The 20,146-nt window shown below is 32.1% G+C and overlaps 1 protein-coding gene across 2 annotated transcripts in view; it reads left to right on the forward strand.

The window, feature by feature from the left end:
• LOC108913724 (GTP-binding protein Rhes) overlaps positions 1-20,146 on the forward strand; it is a 54,773-nt gene that overhangs the window by 4,802 nt on the left and 29,825 nt on the right. The window contains exons 1-3 of one of the 2 annotated variants that reach the window (XM_018719332.1): positions 19-161; positions 4,751-4,972; positions 7,724-7,918. In XM_018719332.1, coding sequence (XP_018574848.1) covers positions 4,795-4,972; positions 7,724-7,918 — 373 coding nt within the window. In that variant the 5' untranslated portion in view covers positions 19-161; positions 4,751-4,794. Of the gene's footprint in view, positions 1-18; positions 162-4,750; positions 4,973-7,723; positions 7,919-20,146 lie in introns of those variants that run through there. The other variant, XM_018719333.1, reaches the window with a different exon arrangement.

The raw sequence follows: 20,146 nt of genomic DNA on the forward strand, positions 1-20,146 counted from the left end.
CGCCCGCAGAACAATAGATCGCGTTTCGTAACTGAAAAAACTGCAATGATGACTAAAACGTGACGAGTATTAAAATGGGGGCCTTTATATTTTTATCGTATAATGCTAAGCCGGCTGTTGTTAAATGTTGACATAGTTCTTCTTACATTTCTACATGATTGGTAAGAGCTGTTTAAATAGTAATTTAGATTTGTTGTGTGGTAATGGAAAAAGGGTCTTGTTTTGCGTTATGAAAACAAGGTAGTTTGTAAAGATGGGTATAGATAGGCTCTTGTAAACGGAAATTTTACGTAACTAACAACTCTAGAATTTTGGCTATGCTTTCCTGAGATAAATATGCAGACCTAAAAGGCAGTTAAAGTTTTAAAAGCACGTGCACGAAACGGTTATATTGCTTTGTTATATCATGTGCACCATCACATGCCCACTTCACTTACTAAAAAAAACTGCATGACGATGATGTCTTGGTGTTTTAAGTAGCAATAGAATTATTGTATACAAAGATAGAAGTATGATAGAGATTATGATAAATAAATTACCTATACCTGTTAATCCTGTTATTAGGAATAGATATAGGGACAAACCAAATAGACAGTTACTTAGTATAATTACCGGAATAGCCACCAAATTAAATTTTATATCTTCAGATTATCTTAGGGACATAATCTTATTTTTAAATCTAAGATTACTTACCTTATATCCAATAAATACTTACCTAACCTAAATATCCAAAATTTTACTCCCTTACCAATTCCCGGATGCATTTTACAAGAAAAAGTTTCATCCCCCGACATTGGCCCAAGGGATGATTCGAGGACGCAGGAGTGTTTTTTTAAACGGGCAAATTTGTATGATTCCATTGGATTCAGTGTTTTTTCTTGTTTCCTTAAAGAAATCTTACTTTTTATAACTTTACTGGCCCATTCATTTTTTAAAAATTATGGATCAGGCGTTTGTCGTCAATGATTCAAACCCTGCGTAAATATATGCTCGTGTTTGATTTAACTATTATTCTGTTTCATTTTCATTCGGTGCGTGGAATATTATATCTACGACGTAAGTAGCTATTTAGCTCCCGTATTATTATAAAAATCGATTTTATAGTATTAGAGTCGTTTTCACCCATCTTTCGGAATGTTTAAATATTCACCTAGACCTTTTATAAAAAACGTAATAGCATTAAGAAGGTCAGTGTCTTGCTGCCTAGTGTATAAATCATTATACGTAATCACCATTTAAAAAATAAGTTGATAAAACTTTTCTATTTTATGACCACAACTTAAGAAAAAATAAGGTCAAATTATATGAGACGTTAGCACGCAATATTCTTGTATGCAAATTTCGTAGGAATAACTCCATTTGCATTTAAAAGCTTAAGCGTGAACAATTCATGCCCCAGGCACAAAAAAGTAGGTAACCCCTTTCATGCGAATTTGATTTATCACTGATCATTATACAAATTACGCTTTTAGTCTTTTTCGGACGAATATTTCGTTTGTTCTTGTTGTAGGGGTTGCAATAAAATTCAAAGGAGGAATTGAAATTGTATGCACAAGAATAATACAAACCATCATCATCCGCAATAAGTATAATATAATTTTATTTTATCTGAAACTTTCATCTTAAAAAACAACAAGAAATTGAGTTACTTATTACTTTATTAAACTTAAATTACAATTTTTTATTTCTTCTTCTACCTAGACAAACAATGGTAAAATAAAAGGTAATTTCGCTGTCAAAGTAAAATGTATTTTATAGAAATATGTACCCTGTTCGAAATTATTGTTAAAAAAATGCTCAACAGACGCCGCCACTGTTTTTCCGTTTGTTTAAGGATTATAGTAGACTGGTGTCGAAGGCCTTTAATGTGAAAATCTATTTTGTGAGATCATTTGAACTATCGTGTAATTTACATTAAATTTCTAATATCATTTAGAATTACTTGTTGAAACAATACTCTTATATTAATTGCCTTCCATTATTGAAATGAGAAATACCATGGCAGAAGAAACAAAGAGAAAAAATATAACTTTATAGGTAAATATTGACTAAAGTAAAAGTAATATTTACATGAAAACATTGCGCTGCCGTTGAAAGAAACCTACGCCTCAGAAAAAGTTATACATTTTTGTCATTAAATTAATTTCACGTTTATAATGTCATTATATTCATAAAAAAATGGAAACGTCTTAAATTTTTATCATCTATTTCAAAAAGTGTATAATGTATATTAATTAAACTCTTCCCAGTCATCACCTATTGGTTTAAACCTGCTGCCGTTGATTAGTGTAAGTTACCCACAACTTCCGCACCTTCGTCTCGTCTAATATTCATTGAAATCGAAATATTTAATCGCCTTGTTACGGCCACAAACTGTATATCGTATTGACGACAAGCACTTGCAACAGATTTTATGTAATGAAATTGCCCACTGGCGAAGTTAAGCAGACGTAATGAATGTTCTTTGATATGTAAATAGCCGGTATAATGTATACGGGTCGAATAGGGCTGTTCTATAAAGTCTCGCCACAAAGGAATTATATTTTTTAATTAATCCGGTAAATAAACGGGAATAAACTAGCCGGGATATGTGTGAATTGTACATACCTATAGTGTTAATATTAATTTAGTAGGTACTGATCAAACCACTTTCAAGTTAAAACTAATGCGCTGTAAATATGCATACAATTCTATACCTAGTTGGAAGTTGTATGATTTATTTCTTGTTTTACGTATTGAAGATGAAACAATGGAAATGAAACCTAATAAATTGTTAGGGAATTCAAATATTTTAAGTTGACACTGTCTGTTGCCAGTATGTGTTCCGCTATGTATGTATCGTCTATACAGGGTATTGTACAAGTTCTGTCCCACTAAACACGAAACGTAAATGAAACGTTGCAAATGAGATCTTTTACTGAACATTTGAAACATTAACTAGAAACGTTTCTGTTTCATTACAGAAATGTAGCACTTGAAAACTTATTTAGTGAAACATAGCCGAAACGTTACAATTGAAGAGAGTTTGAAACTTACTCGAAACATTCCCTTTCGATCTCGGAAACATAACAGACGAACAACCCTTTGCTATTTTTGTTTATCTTATGGAACATTCGGCATTAGTTAAATTTTGCTCTCAATCCCCAATCCTTCTCAAGCGTTAGTTCATTTGCCTTTGTTATATAAAGACATAATTAGAAAAAAAAATGTGGTGGCATATTTCTAACACAAGTCTAGAAAAAATGTATGTTCGTGACTTGCGTAGACTGCGCGTAACAGCCCGAGTTTATTTGTTTCCCGTGTGTCGTTTCAATTCGTATTATGTTAGGTTAGGTTTGCGGTTTGTCAGTTTGCTTGGTTTCGTTGTTATTCGTCTTTACTTTGACACTATTTTATGTGATAATTTGTAGTGTGTGCAGTTGTGGTTATTGTAAGGTGCATATAAAATAATGAATATTGATGCAAAATGTTTAAAACGATATGTTTAGAGATTTCCAATTTTGCGTCACATCTACCTAAATATAGCTATACCCACTACTATTAATTACAGACAAGAGGACAAGGGACAAGAACTAAGAAAATGGAACAACAACATATGTTTCGATATAATTTGAAGAGCAACTACTTAGTCAGTGAGAATTATTTGAAATATGGATGAATCAAGTGAAATAGACGTCATTTATTTTATATTTTGTACAAATGTTTATATTTGTTTATGTGTATAGGCATGCTTAAATAAAAGAGTTTAGGTATACCTACAGATATTTACTTTGTCAAGATATCATTTTGTATCCTTATTTCTGCTGTATAATTTATTATTATTAAAAGGATATATGTAATATTGACCATGCGTAGAAGAAATTATAACTTTATATTATTTTTTAGTAATGTTATTTGTTTTTCATATACCTACCATTTTAAGATTCATAATCATAACTAACTTTTTCTAATTATCAGTTCGTCATTGTTACCATATTCATGAAGGTCTCAACATTAGAAAATTTCCATTTCAGAAGCGTATTTGAACTATATAAAATGTGTAGCTTTTTTTTAATGCTTCTGATATTGTTTTGTGATATTTTTATTTGTACGATGAATGGCAAAATTCATAATCCATATTAGAAACTTTTTTCAGTGGCTTCTCAAAAAGAAAGAAATTCTTAGTAAAAGTTGCCGCATCCCCAAACTAGAAGAGCATATTTATTTTTTTTTAATATACAATGTAACTTTTTTTAGTTCGAATTAAGTCATTCACAATACAAATAAAAATATCACAAAGGAGTATTAGAGATATTTAAAAAAATACTCACACTATTTATACTATTTCAAAAACGCTTTTGAAATGAAAATGATCTAAAGTTGAGAGCATTATGAGAACAATATGGTAATAAAATTATTATGTTACTCAAACATTTCTGAAAATATACTGAAACGTAAAACAAAAATATCGAGGGCATAAATGGAACATAAAAAGAATGTTACTGAAACCAATTTTTTGAAACGTTTCATTGGAAACGTATTTTGGGGAGGACATCTTGGGCTTCTAGAACGTTACCAGAACGTTGCATGGATTTTTTATGAAACGTTTCAAGAAAAATGGAAACGTTTCTGAAACATGTCAGAAACTGAAAAATGTTTAATGGGGTGACAAACTTTGGCGGATGGTAGCTGGGTCAATTAATATTTAATTAAAAAAAAACAAAGAAAGAAAGAAACAATGTGTACGTAAATTCGAATCTTTTTGTTGCAGTGTGAAAAATCTCGTAATGTTCAGCTCTGCTAATATACGCAACAATGAATTTAAGCTCTTGCACGAACTGGTTATGTGCCAAGCGAGACGGCAAAATACCGAATTCGACGTCGGATTACCAGTCCGTAGTGACCTCGGGACCAGGACCAAGTCCTGGAAGTTCAAACTCTTGTGACGACGTCGTTCCTCCCGCGAAAAACTGCTACCGACTGGTCATGTTGGGTAAGTCCTCTTATCCTTAACATCTTAAAAAACTGAAACTTCTATTTGGTTCACAAATTTAAACTTTAATACGCTGCCCTGAATGTCGTAGTAGGTACACACATAAACAATTTTAACAATATTGTATGAATTTTGCAGTAATTTTAGAGTTAAGCATAACAGAGCGTTTTTACTTCCGGTTTTCTCTCGGACAAAAGTCATATAAAGCCAGATCTCTTTTCTATTTATATATCGAATTGGTATATGTTTACTTTTAATAAAACAGGTTTCTACCTGATACTTTCCCGAATGTAAATATATAACAGTTGACTCTTGGAAAAACAAAGGCGAAAACATTTATTCCATTTTATCTGTTTAGGTCACGAGAATAATTTATACATCTTACAGTATTGGTATTTTATAGCCGGACAGTCTCGCATGCAAATAATAAAAAGGTTTAGTGTATTTCACTGAAATAGCGAGACACAGATAAAAAATAAACTAATTAGAATTTTGTTCTATTTCATATTCGTATTTCTTAAGCCTATGATAAAGGTAGAGAAATTTTTTATTAAATTCTCTAAAATTATTGTTATACTCTGGAACACGATGTTTTCTATCATCGAAAAGTATCAAAATATAACTCTAAAATATTGCCAACACGTCGGTTAAACTTTCTTAATATTGTGTATTAAATTTCACATTCTGTATGTAACCTTCCGTCAAGCAGGAAGTTTGTAAAGTACTAAAAAAGTACTAAAGTAACAGTGGAAATACGTTTATTTGTTCTAGTTGACTTAACTTTCTTAAGAGGCAGATGGAATTAAATTAAATAAGTTATTAAAGTGAGAGAAAAACTCATCAGAAATATTTATATAGAAAAGAGCAGAAAGTTTCATTCACTTAATAACCTTACGGAACCAAAAAGCACATAAGATATATTATTTTCTCTTCTTAATACTTTTGGCAAGTTTTCCTCGGATTTTTAATGAGCTTTCAGTATGCCGGATCAAACTCTAATGCTGAAAGCTGATATTTTTCGGGGAAATGTGAACTAAATTTCGCATACTCTTACTACTCTTACACCTTTTTCTTATTTATTCACTTCAATATTTGAACCATTGCTAGACATCTTAAATAAATCCAAAACGACATAAAATAACAACAAAATTAAATCGCGAATGATACGCACGAAATGAAAACTATTATATTGTTTGTTATTTTAAACTCGATTGGTAGACATGTTAACGGAGCGCCCGGTATACTAAATATCTTGCCGAAAATGTTAAGGAATATAAAAAACAAACAATTAAGTAGACCAGTGCTTAAGCCTTCAAAAATGGTAGAAAGTGAAAAAAAATATAGTAGGATGAAACCCATTGGAAAAGGAAGGGAATATAACAGAAATGAAAAGAAAAATAATTTACGGGCGATCTGAGGTCGGGAAGGGGAAGGGGATGAGTTTTTAAGGGTAAAAAACGGTTTATCGTGATTTCCGGAAAAACTACAAGTCTTATGGAAAAAAGTTAAATGGCAAAGTTGTAGGTAATAAAAAGATCTACAACTTTAGTATTTACACTTTTTTCACATAACCTCAAAATTTATGTGAAAAATTCAAATAACCAAGTTTTTGGTTTTTTAGTTTGATCTTTTACAAAAAATTTTTTTTTCACGAAATTTGGTGAAAACTTACCTATTTATGTCCCAAACACGCTGTAATTTTTTTGATTTGAAATATTTATTTTTTCACCTTATTTTTACTTAATATCGAAAAAGCACCCTAATTTTCAATCGAAAATTCTCACGTCAAAATATCTGCTTTTTTAAAAACGTCGGTGGGCTTTTTCTTCGTTGTAATCTCTACTTTCTGATGGTTAAAAAAAATATACATTACTATGGTAAGTTTTCTCAGGAAATGCAAAGAAACGAAAGAAGATTCTACAACTTTCTCAAAATATTGTAGATGTCTTATTAAATATTAACTTTATTAACTTATTTGGTTGTTAATTATAATAGTATATTTCGACTTGTAATTTTTTTGTTTATCAATGTAACATGGAATCTTACGTTTTTCGAGTAATTAAAGTGTAAATTTTAATAAATAGCTCAAAATTGTACATAATGATTAGAAAAAAATTTTCGGATTCTAGTTCGTTTCTTTGCATTTCCTGAGAAAACTTACCATAGTAATGTATATATTTTTTTACACCATCAGAAAGTAGAGATTTCAACGAAGAAAAAGCCCACCGACGTTTTTAAAAAAGCAGATATTTTGACGTGAGAATTTTCGATTGAAAATTAGGGTGCTTTTTCGATATTAAGTAAAAATAAGGTGAAAAAATAAATATTTCAAATCAAAAAAATTACAGCGTGTTTGGGACATAAATAGGTAAGTTTTCACCAAATTTCGTGAAAAATTTTTTTTTTGTAAAAAAAATAAAAAACCAAAAACTTGGTTATTTGAATTTTTCACATAAATTTTGAGGTTATGTGAAAAAAGTGTGAATACTAAAGTTGTAGATCTTTTTATTACCTACAACTTTGCCATTTAACTTTTTTCCATAAGACTTGTAGTTTTTCCGGAAACCAAGATAAACCGTTTTTTACCTTTAAAAACTCATCCCCTTCCCCTTCCCGACCTCAGATCGCCCGTAAATTATTTTTCCTTTCATTTCTGTTATATTCTCTTTCTTTTCCAATGGGTTTCATCCTACCATAATTTTTTTTCAAAAATTATCGACCCTGGTCTAAAGTTAGAAAATTTTGTTGTAGGCTCAGCTAGGGTAGGTAAAACCTGCCTAGTCTCGCGGTTTCTAGGAGGTAAATTTCAGGAGAGCTATACACCAACCATTGAAGACTTTCATAGGAAACTATATAGGATTAGGGGAGAGATATATCAGTTAGACATATTAGATACTTCTGGGAACCACCCCTTTCCCGCCATGAGGAGACTTTCGTTTTTAACAGGTGAGTTATCTTTTATAATACATATGTGTGATATTTTTGATGGGGAACACGATGAAATACGCTGGAAAGTTGACGTAACATTTTCCTGACAGACTATTTGTATAAAAAAATATTGTAATATCTTTGCCTCGAGTGCCTAAGACGGTAACTGCATATATTTCTCCTACCTACTCTTGTACTTGTGGTGTGGGGCGGCAATTGAGGGGGGAAAAGCCAACGAGAAGTTTCCTGTTTTTTTTTTTCCTGTACATACATGAAATTAATGCAATTTAACGTACAATTTTATAGCACGTACGTGCATATAACATTTTAACAGGAGCTACTTGAATTTTATTTGATATTTATGGCCTCCTTATAAATTATATTAGTTCCGCGAACGTAAATACGAGGGTTTCTCTTTTAGAGAGGCTTTTCGGTATATCTGCAGCCATTTGGAGTTTGGAAATATTAATTAATATTTAAGTGGTGGGATTATACTCCCCTCGTTTTGCTCTGGATGATGGTAATTAGGTATTTCTGCATCAGTATCAGCGAGTACAGCGATCAGAAGTTTATTTAAATATGTTTGAGGTTTGGCGTTTCTATTTGAATATTCAGCCGTTCATTATTTTCGAGGCAGTACTAATCGAGGATAATTCTTAAGAAAAAACGGTTTTTGCAACGAAAGTTCCATGAATGGGATTTCAGCAAACTAATGTTTCAAAGGAATTGTCGTTTTTTCTTCCCGAATCTGTTCTGTTTCACCTTCAAATTCCTAACCAGAGTCTTTGTTGTCATTTAATTCCATATCAAGTGCAAGCTTTGAACACTAATTTTTTTCTACAGCCAGTTTATTTCAAAACGTCATGTTACATACTATTTCTAAGATTTTCCAAACGCTGTGGTTTTTTTGGTGATAAAAAAACTGTTTAAATTAGTTTTTTTCGCAATTTACGCAACGATGTGGCTTACAAACCGCACAAATATCCCCAACTTAACGTAAAGAAGAAATAATAATCGTCGTCTGTGATTAGTAACCACATCCGCAATTCCATTTGTCAAGGAATTTGCATATTTTCAATAATATCACAAGAGAGTGGGAATAAATTGAAATTACTAGCCGAGGGTTATTCTAGAATGGCAACAGATTTGAGACATTAATTTTGAAAGTGAAAAATACAATAAATAAATGTTGTGTCGGAGTGGGGTATTTTCCAACATTGTTAATTTTAATTTTCTCAGCATTCCAACTGAAACAAAATCCGTTGCACTTGAAGCGAGAACGATATTTTGACAAAGACTGGTTTGCCGGGTCGTTGACACGACTACAAAGCAAGCCAATCAAATCGATCAGTATCGTACAAAGAGTGTCTGCCTTATAACTGCAGCATGTTTTATAAAAACAAATCAAAACCTATCTGCAATAGTAACCGTTTGCTTTTAAGGACGTTCGATACACCTCTTACGGGGCGGGCGGTGCGGAGAATATGCCTATGTTTATACACGGGAGTATTGTTGCAGTACCAACCGTACATAAATTAATTTCAGCGAACTAAGTATGCTATTTAGAATGAAATTTATACACACATATTAGCTTACATATTTTTGTCGTGTTTAATACACGTCAGTTCACTTTTTATTTGAATAAAAGCGTCTATTTATTCATTACGAGCTTGTAAAATTATGGATGAAATCTGGCAACATTGCCATGGCGTGGTGGTAAAAGTTAGGTCAACTGTCATTACTGTCAACTTTGCGCGAATTCCGTAAACATGAATGAACAACCAAGGTACAAAGGAAAAGTAATTACTGAAAAGTATAAAATGAGTGTAAAACAGAATGTGGATTGATGAGAAAAAAATAAAATGTGCAAACCGAGAATCCATATGATAACTATCAAGAAGTTCAATGTATGATAGTGAGACGTCGACTTGTCAAATTGAAGATTGTGACATAACAACTAAACTGTTCGTTTTGCAAAGAGATCCTTTCAATTTTTGTTTCAAATTGCTAGTATATTGCTTTAGATCACGAAAAATTTATTTAATATTAATTATTACTACATATATTTTCGAATGGAATAATTTTATAATCTATAATTGAGCTATTCAAATATAACGCATCAGTCGAAGCATTAAATACAGCGTACAGTGTTGCCATATTTCCTTTCATTGGATCAGATGTTTGTTCAAATTTGTCAAAACGTTATCTATTCATTCCATTATCTCAATAATTACATTGTAAGTGCATATTTTTATTGTTTTAAAATGTTTAGTAATATTTAGTTCTTTAATTACAATTTTATTTTCCCGATCCTAACCATTTTTAAGAGCAATATTCACGTTTGATGAAAGTTTTTTCCCAACTCCCATAAGAGCCTGTGTAAAAGAGCATAATTTTTAAATTCATTTTTCAAAAAAACTACGTTGTCAATCGATCTGATATTTTTACACAAGTCAGTTTGCATATTTATTAACAGATTTCAATTGCTTTGAAAACATTCTTACCATTTTTCTTTTGGTATCGAACCTCCTTAAATGCAAATAATAATATTTACTTCTTCAAACGTCACCTTATTTTATGCAAAAATTATGACATTATAATGACGTTATTAATTATGGTTAACTCACAATCAGTTTTAACGATCCGGCAACACTGTCTTGCCTACCGTTATCGATCAGTATGGACGATATATTTTTTTATATATTTTTTTATTAATGATCAAGGAAAGAGTGCATACGACAAGCTTGACTGTGGTATGGGAAGTATAAAATAGACTTTGAGCAAGCGTGGTGTTGCGTCCGCAAGTAATAATTTAGTATTAATATTAGATATTAAGTATTTTTGTTTAACACTATTGAATAATTATTCCATAGAGAAATTTGTTATGTGTTGTCAATTATAGTTTTCGCGTTTTTTGTAATATTTAGCTTTTTTGTATAAAGTATTTTTACCTCACGGGAAAAAAGGTTGCAAGCGGCACTTCGAAAACCGACTCGTTTGTGTACGCACGTGAATTGACCGTTAAGTGAATTTTCGTTAAAATCCAACAAGAAAAAAACTGGAAGCTGCAGGCCATTACCAATGTACATTGCACCAACAGAGCTGCATCATCGGTAAGTCGCTTTGCAACCAGTCGCTTTTATCTTTTCGTAATCAATTTTGTTGTTTATTCACATACAGTCCGCTAAATTTTGTAACACGTGGTAAAAAATGTCTATGATTTTCAAACTGTAAAATTTTTAAATGCGCTTGTGGCGGAATCTCTGCAGACAGAAAGGGATGAACGGTCTGCTACACGCTTCTTACTCTTACGGGATAATCTTGGTTCACGTATGCAACTAGAGAGATGCCCCTGAGGCGGTGTTGCCACATTTTTCAAGTTTTCCTTAGATCTTGTGAAGTTTTGTGATAATAATGATAACTATGTACAATACCGGCGCAAAAATAGGACGTAGGGGATAGTTTTGTGAATATATATCAAAATAATTACTAAAATGACTATAAAAATAACGGGTGAAGCATCTACTAACGGGAAATTTATGAATTTAATGCATAAATTTGGTTTTACGAACAAAATTTCACTTGGTTATTTTCGGTATCTACAACATTACACGTACGTTAGCACACACTGTTGTCGAGTCAAACAGGAAAACTTGATTTGCGATATTCGTAACGCAGTCGTGTAGACAATTAAAAATAAAGTTTCCTTCGCCTTTTTCTTGCACCGGTCAAAAAGACTGGAATAATAAATGGTTAAGTTATGAATCAAATGACATTAAGTTCGACACCGATAACTAAGACAACAAACCGTCTTCCACTTACGTGAGATAATAAATTAGTTTTTTGATCTTTTTTTCATTTAGCGCGGGAGTGCTTTCAATGGTGGCCTTTTTATTGCAAAATAATGGACCGCGCGCTCACGTGTCCCTGTCCTTTGAAAGCCTTGCTGGGTGTCGATTAATACTGCATCGAATTTTTTTTTAAATGAGTAAAAGCTTTCACCGAACCAGCGTGTCTCCTCTAACTCGCCTCGGTGTTACTTCTAGGGAATGTGTAGGTCGTAGTTAGCAAGATTTGTACGAGTAAAGAGCGGTCTTATGAGGATCGATATTCTAAATTTGTGTCGATTAACAGCTCCATGTGTTATTAATCCCCTCCGCATATATTTGGACTCGGGGCGTTGAGTCGACGTGTTACGAGAAATGAAAATAAATATAATTAAGTTCAATTTATTTTCTTGGAGAAAATTTGACATTTTGATAATTTTTAGACGCTCTGTTGTTTTATTACATACCTATTTGATTACTGTCCATGGCTTCCCAAGATAAGCAAAAAATTTTGTCGAGAATAACTTTTTCTGGGAAAATCAGCAATAAAAAAGTTTACAAGAGTAACTTCGTAACTTTTGAATTAACTGTGAAGCTCCAAGAATTTCAATATTATTTCAATATGTAATGAGAAAAATCGTACTTCAGTTCCAACGTCCTGTATAAACAATTATCCGCCATTCTTTTGTCTTTTTTTCTTTATTTCCTCTATTAGAGTACTTCAAATTTAATTTGAAGTCTCCAAACTTTACATATCTATATTAAAATACTTGTTTTAAGTAACTTAATAAGATATACTGTAAAATTGAATATGTTGCTTCCTTTTCGTTATTCTGTGTTATATTTCTGTCTGGTAAAATATAATCCATATGAATCGCGTATAACTTGTACCCCCGACACGTCTAATTTCATACAGATAAAATATAGAACAGATGTAGACCACGCCGTCTGGCCATAAAATAATATTAAAAGTTTTATGCCCTCCTTAGACGAAAACCATTTTCCTTATCATAAGCCAAAACTAGAAACAGACGGACAATTTATTTTAGAGGTCAGGTTTAAGCTTATAAACTTTACTGCAGCAAAAATAAAAAGTTAAAAACTATCTCTTCGCCCCAAAGATGTATAATTCACGAGCTAATAGAAAAACTGATAATAATTCCCCAGAGTTTTTCATTAATCTAAATTGGAAATAAAACGAAATTCGCCGTCCCAGAATTTGTGTACTTTTCTATAACGCGAAATTATTTATCAAACCGCCAAGATAAATTGTACTCTAATAGCCCGGTCAAAATAGACATTTCAAATAACGAAAATTCCGACAGAGTTAAATTTTGGTGGAGACTTTGGGTACACCATTAGAAATAATGTGTCAAAAGTCCCCATTGATCCCATGTGTGCTAAAAAAGTTATTCGATGTCAAATGTCAAAATTTTAGGTTTTTTGGATTTTTTTCGAAAACGGTAAGTTTTATCAAAAAAGTAGCTCGGACAAAATTTATAGATCGGAAAATTATCTACAAAAATGGTCCTTATACTTTTTTTTCTAAGCACCACCATTCCTGAGATATCGCGGTTCAAGAAACCTAAAATTTTGACCTTTGACCCCGAATAACTTTTTTAGCACTCATGGGATCGGTGGGGACTTTTGACACTTTATTTCTAATGGTGTACCCAAGGTCTCCACCAAAATTTAGCTCTGTCGGAATTTTCGTTATTTGACCACTATTTTTATGACTAATTTGACCGGACTATAATGCCTAAACGAATTAGACCCGAAAACACCATTTCACAAAATTTAATCAAAGTTTCATACCCAAACTGTAATGGCTTTAAGATGTACAAAGAATTTCCGAAGGAGCTTACCGAAGTTATTTTTCCCAGTTTAATGGAATTTGTAACTGGCTTTGAATAATTTAGAAATTAAGCAGGCGAGGACCCGAAAAAATTACCGGGGAACATCTAAATGAAATTACAACTAAATTTACTTAAATAAAACTTTTTCGTTCGCCATCCTTTATCCTAACAAGATAGATGCTCTTCCGAATCCTGGAACAGATTTTCCTCTCTCTCCCATTCGAGTGACCCATTCATCACTCAAATGGATTAATCAATTAAATGCCCTTTTATATATTTCTACCATTTTCGTTTATTAAAAGGGGTTGCCTCCCCACACGGAAGAAGCCGATGGAGTTCAGGTAGTTCGGGCAGTTTTGTAAAAACGTAAGGCTCGATTATACATTCAACTCCTTTCGGTCTCAAAGCTTTGTAGTGCTTAGGTGAAATATTGTTTGAAACTACATCCTTTGAACAAAGGTTCGGCATCGTAAAAGGGTTCTTGGAGTTTAAAATAGAACAGCCCTTATGTGCATGCGACTAATAGCTACAATATGAATCTTCGGTGTATGGAGGCAAACCGTAATTTGATTGAGTACGAAGCTTTAATGAAGTCAGAAAAGAAAAATACTTTTCTCGAATTTTTTAGAATTACTTCCGCCAAATTCTATAGAAATTTATGACCAGGTATATTTGATATCCAAAGTTTGTAGTCGTTATTTAGTCACGAAAATATACATAAATATTCGAATATGTGGGCGCAGTAATAGTCCAGTTACTCAGGGTTTTTACCTCCGAATTCTTCATAACTGAACCGATTGACGTAAAATTTTGACTGAATGTTGGGAATGCCTCAAGCAACAAAACTTATATAGTGCCGCAGTGTGCTTTTGCCCTGGGGGTGGTTCCCACCCCTTCTTGGGGGTGGAAATTTTTACGCCAGAAATAACCACAGGAATCGATAGAGGGGTCAATTTTAAGTAACAAATGTTATATAAAGTTTTTTGGATAATCCAATACTTTCCGAGTAATTCGTCATTGAAAATGTTGATTTTTTACTGAAAAAGTGCTTGAGTTTTTTGCAAATAACTCTGAAACCATTGGATTTAACGAAAAAGTTGTAATGAACAAAAAGAAAGGTAATAAAAAACAAATCTAATGGCATTATTTTGTTTTTCTCTAATTGCAATATAAACCGAGTTATGGATTTTTAAACATTATATTTTAGCTAAAAACTAAATTGGAACCAGTTAACGTTAAATAACGCCAAAACCATAAATACTAGGAAAAAATCTATTTGAACCTTTTTTAAAGTACTTTGAAAAACCTTTGAATTGAGCTGTTTTAAAAGTCTAGAATCAAAATTAACGGAAATATGATCGAAATAACATGATAGTCTCATTTTTTTTAAGAAAGAATTAATAAACAAATCGGTGCCTTGGGCGACAGAATTAAAATTAAATGCAATCCATTTACAGATTTCTTCATTTATATTCTAAGAATATGTTCTGGGTCTTTGACTCACTTACAAAGCATGTTTTCGAAAAAAATCTTAATTTTTGAAAATATAAATTTTTCAAATTTAAAAAAAAAAATCGATTTTTATGCTGTAACTTAAAAATCAAAGGGTGCACAAAAAAATATAATAGTAAAAAAATTTAACTTTATTTTTGCTGAAGATTTTGCTTTTTTATTCCTCTAAAATTAATATTAATCGAGATATCGCTATTTTAAGTTATCATATGAATGAGAGAACCACCCTTTTCGAACCGTTTAAACCCTTCAAACTTAAAAATGAAGGGCTTAAAAAAGATCAACTCAACAGTTCACGTAGCCCTTACAATTCCCTGCAAAATGAGCCTTTGTCCGATTAAAAATCTTAAAAAGTAAAAAAGTTATCGTCAAAAAAATAAACACGTGTATAGGTGATAATTTTAGGAAATTTAGATCTTTTTTGTATATATACGTATTTAGTATGTGTATATTCGAATAAACCAGTACTATATTATAATTCACACTATAAAATTATTTTATAAGAAGGGAATAAATGTTTATTTAATACAAATGCACATTTAAAATGTTTCTACTCTTTCAATAATATTTTTTCATTTTATTTTCGAAAGAAGGAGTATTTTTCAAGGGTTGAAAAGTTGCAATCGATAAAAAAGATTTTTTGATCAAGAAATCAATTTTAATTTGATAAAAAATTTATATTTTCATCCAAAGGGGTGGTTTTTAAAGATTTTCCGGGTTGAAAATTTGGGATACATTAAGTTTCATGTTAGATAGCACATGAAATTACTCATACTGCATAAATAAAAAAGATTTGATTACATAAAATGCTTAAATTTGTATTTTTTCTTTTTTTTCGATAAGGGGTGGTTTTCACTCCTTAAGAACAAAAAGCACACCAGCGCATATATAAGTTTTGAAGTGGGGGGTAAGATGAGCCTAATTCTAAATTTTGAGAAAAATCGATGCAGTCATAAAAAATTCGGAGGTATTACTATATTTTCAGCTACAGTAACTGGGCTATCAATGTTCAAACCTACGTTGAACATTAAACCGTTGAAATTTTATTTTAGTTGCTAAAAACCAACCTCTCGAACATCTTCCAAACTGCAACTGTTGAACAAAATGTTTATCAACGTATGAAGCGTCTTCATTATTTTTTAACAATGCAATTTCCACTTTATTTAGGCAATCATTGACATATCTGCCTCGATCGATCTGCATTAATTAATTCTATCTGTATAACGAGTTCTGTTCTGTTGGCAGTGAATGAACTCAATAAACATCGGCTTATGTAAATGAGAATTATCCTGCTTTATCTTCCGTCGAAACGTTTCATTTTCGAATCCACAACGATAAAGTACCTACCGCACTGTTTTATCCTTTGCACCGTGTTAGTTGTAAACACATGATAAAAAATCTAATATTTTGAACTAAAATGTGACTCTACTCGCAGCGTATTTATTTTCTCGCACCAAAATGCTTTTTGGACACAGTTTTTTCTTTTGTTTTGAATTTCGCAAAAACCAAATGTTACAAAACAAAATTCGCTTAGAACGTAACGAACTTGGTTCTCAATTACTTTTTTTAATAACGGCCAAAAATTATTTCGAACCCTCCTAATATCTTTTACTTTATAATCCCGAAATTTGTTCCGAGCCCTTAAAAAATTAATTAAACCGACTAGACATTATTTGCCAGACCTACGTATTAAAAAAAATCTAATTTCATTCCCTTGGCATAAAATTAATCTTATAAATAGAAGCGTGTTATAAGTTTTATTATATTGTAAATCTGCGTGTTGCAACATCTATGAAACAGTCGGGACAAAACTATCTTACATCGGGGATGTAATTCGCAGCATTTGTATAAAGATTTAGTACGTTCTGCAAACGACTGAATAATAAACAATGCGGGTATACTTCAATTGTTTTGCGTACACGAAGATATAGTGTATGCATAAGCGTTTATATCGTAACAAACGAAGTGGAACAAAGCACTGTCGAATAAACTTGAGGAATTAGAAATCACAATTAGTGTTTATTCATTATACCCATTCACATTAAATATCTACCGGGAATGTGAACAGATGAAGGTATTTGTCCTAAAAATTTGTGAGGATGGAATTCGTCATATTTTCCCTTGCGTCATTCGCAGCTAATCCACTTCAGGGAACTTATTAGGTAATTTAATTTATAGAGATGTAAAAATTCTGGACCACATCTTGCTGCGATGGCCAAGGGCCCTGTTGGTTTATAATAAACACAAGGGTGTTAATTGGATTTGAAAAGACAAACTAAGACGAGCTAATTCGCGGACGATGTTTGTCGTGTTGGCCCACAGGCCCCGTAAATTCTATACCTACGGAAATTTAGTTTGTTCTTGGTATTGTATTGTGGAATATAATATTCTAATCATTTTGTGTTTGGCTGTTTACTAATGTAGTTCCCTGGCTGTTCTTGCGACTAATTAAAACTAGTAAACGACCCACAGTGAAAATTAATAACTGCTCCAGATGCGTTCATGATTTTATTCAAATACAGGGTGTTCCTGAAATACGTACCTTCCTTCGAAGGACTTGAAATTACATAACTTTCATTATGTCATGTGTGTGTGTGAAAATTACTCAGAATTATTACGCGAAACTTAGGCTGACCCTGCGTCGCACCACTTAATCAGCTTTTTACAATGCAGTAACAAGAACGCCCCTAAACAGTATCTTCAAGTAAACATTTCGACTAGTAAAAACGTATTTACACATAGATATCAGTATTAACAGAAGCATATACATTGCTTGAACAGTTTTTGTTTGAGAGGTATAATTTAATAAAACTGCCCTGCTCATAAATCAAGTCAACAGGTTGGTATGTTAAACAGTTCAGTAGGCCGTCACAAAAACGTGATGTATTACGATTAATAAATAAAATATGTCCTTTTACACATTTATATTGACACGAACAAGTACAAACAGTTTAATGATACGATTGCAATGCAATCTAGTTTATAATATTAAATGACGTCGAATGAAAAATTTCCCCAACGGAAGTTATTTAATAAGGAAATAAAAATACGTTTAGAAGAATCATTTTATGTTCTTAAAAAAATATTTCAGTTTTCCATCAAAATTGTGATAATTTTTATGAAGTTTTATGTATTTTTGCATTTCTGAGTTCGTTCAAACAAATTCAAAGCGAATCCATGTATCAGAGATTTATCCAAACTATGTGCTTCCTTAATAAACAGCCATGTTTCATCGTTATTTACTACCCCCTGGAGTGCTATTTGCAAACTACCCCGTTAAAGGGAGGTTTGGATCTGTCATCAGTGGCGCCAGATAATAAATTGAACTGTGCAGTGACAGTATTAACCGTAATACTATCTGATGAATCACGTTTTACACTGAAAAGTGTACTTACAGAATGAGAGAGAAAGTTTTACCCCTTTTTTATTATTCTTATTCCGTCACTTTATCAACTGTATCAGTGCTAGATATTTCTAATTAATTCAAAACAGCAATAAAATAAACCGCGAATGATACGCACGAATTAAAAATTATCATGTACGTATTAAACGCATACTGTGAATTATTCCGTACCCAAAGCATTTTTTCTGCGACTTTCTCCCACACGTAGTTAATTCCTTAGTAAACCCTTCCAACTGTACCGCTAATTCCACCTACATGAATCTCCCGGGCAGGATAATCCTCTATCATGTCCACGTAATGTTACACGACACAGGCATTGCTCAGCAACCACATGAAAGCTCTTTACCATAGTGGAACGCCTCCCGGCAAAGGCTCTGTTGGAATTAATTAAATTCCATAAATTTACCGTGAGTCAAGAAGTGTCGTTCAAGTAAATAGTATTTACTACCTGACTAGATGTTCTTGAAGCCCTATCCGCGGCTTCAAGAGTGTTTTTATAAAGTGTCTGCAAACAACTGCAAGTTTAAACGGTTTTCTTCATAGTCAGCTAGTCACCACTGTAATTTTTAAGACACAACAGAAAGGAAATTTTCAACAACAGTGCAAGGTTTGTTGGCAAGCTTTGTCTCTGATGTGAGAAAATTCGTAATAGTCAGAAATAATATATAATTTACATATACTCGAGATGCTACAAAGTGTTTTATTACATATTCGTAGAAAATTGCGCATTTTTGCTTTAAAAAAAAACCATAAATACAAAGGAGTTGGTCTTTAAAATCTAAATCTAGTATTAAATTGTTCGCAAAATTAAAATAAAGTACTGAGAGATGTCTTAAAAAATACATTAAAGTAAATATTACACTGTGGTAAATAAACCCTTTTGATTCCGAAAGGATACTGGGATATGTCTTAAATTAATATCTAAATAAATATACAGCGTTTACTTATGTACGAAAATAATTACTTTATGAATTTTTTATGTAGATGATGAATGACGTAAGGCTGTTCGTTGAAAGTTGAAGGAGTTTGGGTGATATTTTTTTCTTGAGAATTCTTTATACCCTCACACGAAGGATCAGGGACGAAAGTCTCTTGTAAATACATAAAAAATTTTTAATATTCAAGATTGATAACACTTGACACTGCGTAAAAATAGTATTGGACATTAGATAATATCTTTTCAGTTTCCTCATAAATAAAATGTAACTCAAATATATTCAATGGTGAGAAACTGAAATAGGATGCAATACGTTTTTCTTACATGAAGTGAAATGAGGTCTTCTTAATATTCCGAACGCGGCTTATATTTAAATTCCATCCGCGTGTTTCGACGCATTCGCTATTCAAGTTGCTTCATTATAATAAAGATTTTCAATAAAGGTGACGCTAGTGAAGAAAAATTTTCCTACGTCCAACTTGACTGATTGGCTTTATCTTTATATACAAATGAGAAAACTCCCACGTTAGACGTTTTTTTCCCCTTGGAAGAGTATTTATTTTGCTTTTACAGTAGCAAAATGTTGCGTGGGAATAAAAAGTGTATACACGCGTTGGTCTTTTAGACTAGGCGGTATCTGTTTTTGTTTGGGTGAATCGTATATGACTTTTTAAAACCGATACCGTGTGGACTATTTATTTTATATAATTT

Source organism: Anoplophora glabripennis, unplaced genomic scaffold (genome assembly GCF_000390285.2).
Source record: "Anoplophora glabripennis isolate ALB-LARVAE unplaced genomic scaffold, Agla_2.0 scaffold639, whole genome shotgun sequence".
Classification (NCBI taxonomy): domain Eukaryota; kingdom Metazoa; phylum Arthropoda; class Insecta; order Coleoptera; family Cerambycidae; genus Anoplophora; species Anoplophora glabripennis.